The 6,237-nt window shown below is 40.0% G+C and overlaps 1 protein-coding gene across 2 annotated transcripts in view; it reads right to left on the bottom strand.

The window, feature by feature from the left end:
- Positions 1–1,074: 1,074 nt before the first annotated feature.
- Positions 1,075–6,237, bottom strand: part of kng1 (kininogen 1) — a 6,656-nt gene continuing 1,493 nt past the window's right edge. For both annotated transcript variants that reach the window (XM_044044217.1, XM_044044218.1), the window contains 7 exons: positions 5,266–5,394; positions 4,949–5,065; positions 4,746–4,821; positions 3,633–3,802; positions 2,698–2,808; positions 2,506–2,604; positions 1,075–1,587 (listed from right to left, as the gene is read on the bottom strand). In XM_044044217.1, coding sequence (XP_043900152.1) covers positions 1,252–1,587; positions 2,506–2,604; positions 2,698–2,808; positions 3,633–3,802; positions 4,746–4,821; positions 4,949–5,065; positions 5,266–5,394 — 1,038 coding nt within the window. In that variant the 3' untranslated portion in view covers positions 1,075–1,251. The remainder of the gene's footprint in view (positions 1,588–2,505; positions 2,605–2,697; positions 2,809–3,632; positions 3,803–4,745; positions 4,822–4,948; positions 5,066–5,265; positions 5,395–6,237) is intronic.

The following is a 6,237-nucleotide window of genomic DNA, read 5'->3' as shown; positions in this document are numbered from 1 at the left end:
GAATGACGAGGGGTTTAAACTCGTTAAAAGAGAGAAGAGAGAAGTCATCCTTGGATTAAAGGGCACATGCGGTGAATCTTATAGATTATTTATCACTTTTTGTTGACTAAAATGATCCGTGGTATCACATTTTTTTCTAATCTACATTACAGTTTATCTCCGTAACACGCCATGCTGTCTGAACCTCACCCTTATACTATGAATGAATGAATGTACCACGGGCCACTGTATTTGTTTTTCACAGCCTATACCTGCATGAGAAAAGTTAAAAAAAAAGTGTTAATTGTTGTCTTTTTTTGGTATTTTTCTTTAGCCATACATATGTTTATAAGTGAATGTATCAAGTTTGCTTCTGAAGGATCTTTTTTCTTTTCTCAAAATAACCTGCTAGGATTGTTTTGTTTGGGTTAATTGTTTTCATCATTATTATTATTATTATTATTTTTGTTAATAAGAGTGTATATTGTGTTTCATTTTGCTCCCTGGTCACAGAGTAAAGGTTCGTACCTTGACTGACTGGTCATCCGCGTGTTCTGTGAAGGTGTACAAATAAATTTGTTAAACATTCACTCGCTTGTGTTTGCTCCTGCTGTTTGACTGTCCAGCAGATTTTTTTATTTTATTTTATACAGAATCTTTGTTGGAAAATGTGGAAATAAGCTTTGACAGCAATGTTGAAATATATATTGAGTTAAAGTAAATGTTGTTTTTTAATTTGAAAGAATCTTATTCCTCCCAAAATCGCTTCATTTTTTGTAGGTGGGAAATTCCAAGGCTGGATTTTCTGAAAAGGGAAATTCAGGGTATTTGTTTTTTCCTGGAAATGACAAGGAGACCTCTACTTTTTTTGGTGTTTTTGTTTCTAACATAATTTGTTCAGTCCAAGTGTTTAGAGCTGCAACTAACAATTATTTTCATAATCGCTTAATCTGTCAGTTATTTTCTTGATTAATCGAGTAATGGTTTGGTCCATAAAATGTCAGAGAACGTTGATCAGTGTTTGTCAAACCTGCAAATTATGATGTTCTCAAATGTGAGAAGAGAGACTTTCGTCTCACGTCAACAGACACAGCATCAAATTAGAGCTTTTATTTCATCCTCACTTTACAAATTATAGGATTAACAGTGCAGCACGTTTAATCTAAACTGTTTTGGCCATTCTTTAGTTTTGCATTCCACCTTTCTTTATAAAAAACCCCTGTAATGCAAACTTGAGGATTAAATTGCATTTTGAACATAATTGTGGAAACTTTAAGCGAGCAGGTCGCCATCGCTCAAGTCCTTGCCTCCTGTCGGCTCTATGGCCACCACGTCCACGGTGACCGTCACAGTGGGATTGACCGGGTGGAAAGGTTTCCAGGGCTTGGACGGGCAGTGGAAGCGGTTTCCGTTCACAGCCTCTGGGGCTGCGCTCGGCGACGCGGTCGTGTTGATGTCCTCCTCAGAAGATTCCTCCTCTTTGGCTGAGGCCTTGGAGGGGGAGGGCACCTGTGAGGTGGCTGGTGATGGTGTTGCAGTGGCAAAGGCTGTGGGATAGAGGAATTCCCTGAGAGGAGACCAGCCAGGAGGACGACGCTTGCTGAACACCTGTAATTAAAAACAAGGTAAGCTAAGACATATAATTCCTAACTGGTAACACTTACAGCCATGGTTCTCAAACGGCGGACTTTTTTTTAAGTCCTAACTAAAGTTTAGCAGGCGGAACCTTTGGTCTCGCTGTAAGCTGGACTCATTTAAGTGACGTACCATAACAAAACCTACACTGGTGACAAGGTTTGGATAATAGAGAAGTTTCTGAGGGGCAAAAAGAAACGGAACAATGATTCACGACGACCAAAACCCAAGACCAGAAAATGCCACCAAAGACCTCTCTGTGTGTTGTGTCTCAAAACATTGGCAGGGGACAGCATTTGTATTGTTAAAACAAAAAAATGAATTGCACAGCAAATGATTGATATTTGTAAAGTATTCTTTGTTATCCAAATGTATTTATTGTTTTAAAAAAATTACGCTATTATAGTTATAATTGCACATTTCATATTTTTATTTGAAAATTGCTTTCTCACAAAGCAATATTGAGATTATTTGTATCGCTAAAGCAAAAATGTCGCGGGGCCCCCGGGAAATTTCTTCCTCCAAAGGGGGGCCCAACAGAAAAAGTAGATGAAGATGGAGCGAGAGAGAAGGTGTATTATTATTATTTTGTTATTTGTTTCATTCATTTTCTAAGCACTCCACCAAATTCCTCAGTTCCACTCAGATCACATACCCTGGGATATGCAACCAACAGAGAACGCTCACGTACCACTGGTGGGTACACATACCACAGTTTGAGAACCATGGTTATAGAAAATGCCACACTCAGCAGTAAATAGATAAACTGATGTTTCACTATTACAAATATGATAAATATTTACAATAATAATGATGGCAACATTAGTGGCTCTTGTAGCCTCTAATTGATTTTTCTTTTTTTTAAATCATGATTGAATATTTTGTTCTCACCACAGGAGGCAGTGGCCCAGCTTCACACTCAACATGGACCAGTGCAGGCTCCAGTCTCCATGGAGCTACATCCACTGTCGAGTTACAGTTGGAAAACTCCTGCATAGGAACGGAGAGTGAAAGAGTGAGAGGACATCAAGACAAGTGAACCCACAGGTGATCACACAATGTCAGAGGTGATATGATGTTTACCACATCCGCCTCGTCGATGACACACAGTTCACTGAGTTCTTTGTGTGTGTCCTTGGCACACGTGGTTTTCCTCATGTCAAATTTCACCTTGTACCGGAAACCTGCGACCACCTGTGAGGACACACACACACACACACGGTTTCCATGACTTCAGAGGACATTGTATTAACTTACATTCATTTCCTGGAGACCTACTCTAACCTTAACCATAATTACTACTGGCCTAACCCTGACCTTAACCTCAACCTAAACTTAAAACATGTCTTCACCTCAAAATGTAATAATTTACATTATGAGGACATAACAAGGTCCCATAATGTGACTGTGTAAACAGATTTAGGTCCCCACAACAGCAGTAATACCTGTACATACACCCACACATACACGTTTATACAGCATTTGTAGTGGGGACACTCAATGGCATAATGCAAACCATCAGCATCACAACTTTGGGGCAACTGTAGCTCAGTGGTAGAGTGCGTCGTCTTTCAACTTGAAGATTGTGGGTTCACTACATGCCGATGTATCCTTGGGCAAGACACTGTATGAATGTGTGAGTGAGTAGGTGTGAATGGGTGAATGGCAAAACTGTAGTGTAGAGCAACTTTGAGTGCTAACCCTCAAAAAGCCCTTTTAAGGACCAACATGTCCTCACTCCCTATGGTTTACAGGTTTTGTTTGGTCCTCACAAAGATACCCATACAAGAAACACACATGCACACACATTTGCTGTTCTTCTTCATACTCTATATTGACTTCCATTCATTTGGACAGCCCTTAAATAAAGGGTTATCCCTAACTTTAACCATAACCACAATTCAAATCTTAGCCCTAAACCTAACCAGCTCCTCAGAGATGAGGGTCTGCCTCATTAAGACCAGGTTCAGGTTGCCCAGAGGTCCCGACAAGTCCAGTACTAAATTAATAATATCTACCTGTCTGGTGGCATGACCGATATCGTGAATGGTGAATAGATGAGTTGAGTTGGAGATGGAGTTATACTTGGAGATGGAGAGAGAGAGAGGGACTTTGAGGTCGTCTGAGTTCACGTTTATCTCCTCCTGGCAGCCCAGACAGTGAACTTTCTCTGGAACAACATAATCATCTAGGAGGGAAATGTAATCAAGAAAGCCGTGAAATATCAGAAACTGCACAACAAATGAATGTTTTTAGGATTAGAATTAGAAATACATGTAGTTAAGACTGCTAAAATACTGCTTTGTTCTTAAATGTGGAGTGCATTGTCCTCTAATGACCTCTTAATGCGAGTGTGGATCCATGCAAACACACACAGGTTTATGCTTTATCTCGTCTCTCCTGATTTAGCAAAACCCCGAGGGGGAAACGTGATCCAAATCAATAATCTCCACTGATTTTTAAATTCACAATGAAAAGAGCAATTGTGGCAGTAAATTGTACATTAAATCCTGGCTTCAACATTTTTCATATTCCCTTCACGACTCCCTTTGCGTTTGCTGATCAATGATTAACTTCAGGTCATCAAACATGATAACTGAAATGTAAAAACCAGCATCATCAGCATACTGCGTGTGTGGTAAATGTGGTTGCTGTTTACTTTCAACTCTTTTTGTCTTTGTTGTCCTGTTATAAATAACTACTTTAATTTGACAGAAAGCACGTTTGCAGCCTCAGACACCTGCAAAAACAGTTTTGGAAACATGACAGAGATCACATACCACGTGTTTACTCTGGGCCAACAGTGAGTGGGTTAGGCAAACAGATGAAAGTCTAGACGATGCCACTTGCTTTTTAGGCAACATTTAGGCAAATTTGACACTAGTAGATGGTAATTTGTCTCTGTATGGCCCTGTGATGGACTGTTGACCTGTTGGGATTGGCACCAGTGTCTCCTCATGTGGAGGATAAAGCAATAGAAGATGAATGAATTCATGAATTAATTAATTATTGAGTAATATGTTTCACCACAACCAGCTGTTCTTCCTGGATGTACTTGTGCAACATAGAAACAACAAATGAATGTGTTGTTTATCTACCAACTTCCTACACTCACTCACTCACTCACTCACCGAGGTGACACTCCACCTGCTCAGTGTCTGTCTCTGTGTCCGTCATGTAGACTGTGGCGTTGCATGCCATCGGCTTCTGCAGAGACAACAGGACGTTCGTACACTTAAATGATCTTTTACACACATCTGCGATCCAGATGTTCCAGTGCACATTCATGTGAACATCACATGCGGCTGTACTTCATGCCATCATCATCGGGTACCTTGCGTCCAGTGGACAGGTACTGACAGTCTGTCCAGGGCCTTTTGCTTCCGGCCTCGCAGTCACTCCTCCTGCTGGTGAAGTGCAGTGAATACAGCGAGCCTGTGCTGTTCTCTGCCTGGAGAGAGAGACACACACACACTCACGCAGTCACACAGAGTAGTGTGTCACAGGTCAAACTGTCTAAACATGTTTTCCCAGAATTTCTTGGTTGACGTCCCACAGCTTTAGTTGACAAATGGTGGTGCATTACACTGTTTTATACAATGTTTAGGATGATGGTTTTTGAGTCACATATGTGTTTAAAGGCGATCGTACATTGCTGGCTGATAGGATCTGGAAGAGGGCCAGCTTGTGTCCGCTGCTCAGCCTATCGTTGAACTTGTGCATGGCGCTGAAGACGGCCTTCTCGACAGCTGGGTCGTCACAGAAGCGCGCCGCTGCATCCTGGACGAGGGGGAGAGGATAAGATTAAAGAAAATGAAGGATTGATACAAACTAAAAGAGGTTAAAATAATACCAAATGTGGTCTGAAATATTAGTTGTCTTACCACCAAAATGACATAATCGAATGCTTTATTTGCTTATTTCTTTGTTTTTTAGCAGGGGAATTAATTTTTTTTAAACCTAGCCGACTCCCCACCCGTCCCTGACTGACTCATTCTCCCACAAACACATTTCAGATTTCATTTATCAATTTCAATGTCCTTTTTATTAGTTTTTAAAGCTCTTATAAACATCTGCTTGCTTGTACTCTCTTAACCTTCTGGAACCCTCAGGTCTTCTGGCTCTGGCCTTTTATGATGATAGACAGACAGACAGAAAGACAGACAGACAGACAGACAGACAGACAGACGACTCAATAAAGTCGTCTGTCTGTCTGTCTGTCTGATCCCCAAAGTAAAAAACCTAAAACATATGGAGAGGCAGCTTGATTTTTGTCACTATGGTCCATATTTGTGGAATGATCTCTGTAAAAACCTGAGGGCAGCTCTTACTTGTTTTAGATTGGCTTTTCATTAAACATTTGATAAACACTGTTTGTTGTGTATGTGCGCGTGCGTGTAACAAAAAAAATTAAAATAACATTGAAAATAAACATTTTTGTTAAATGAAATAAAAATAAAAAGTAGAAAAATAGTAAAAAAAAAAAAAGAAACTGAATTGCTTGTTCACAAAACTCACTAAAATTGTAGTGAAAATGTGCTTAGTTTTTGTTAATGTATTTCATACATAAGCCTTTTGAGTTTTTTTTTTTATAATATAAGGATCACCTGCAACACAGATCTA

This window comes from Solea senegalensis, linkage group LG14 (genome assembly GCF_019176455.1).
Source record: "Solea senegalensis isolate Sse05_10M linkage group LG14, IFAPA_SoseM_1, whole genome shotgun sequence".
NCBI lineage: Eukaryota > Metazoa > Chordata > Actinopteri > Pleuronectiformes > Soleidae > Solea > Solea senegalensis.
This window is presented reverse-complemented; position numbering and strand designations above follow the sequence as displayed.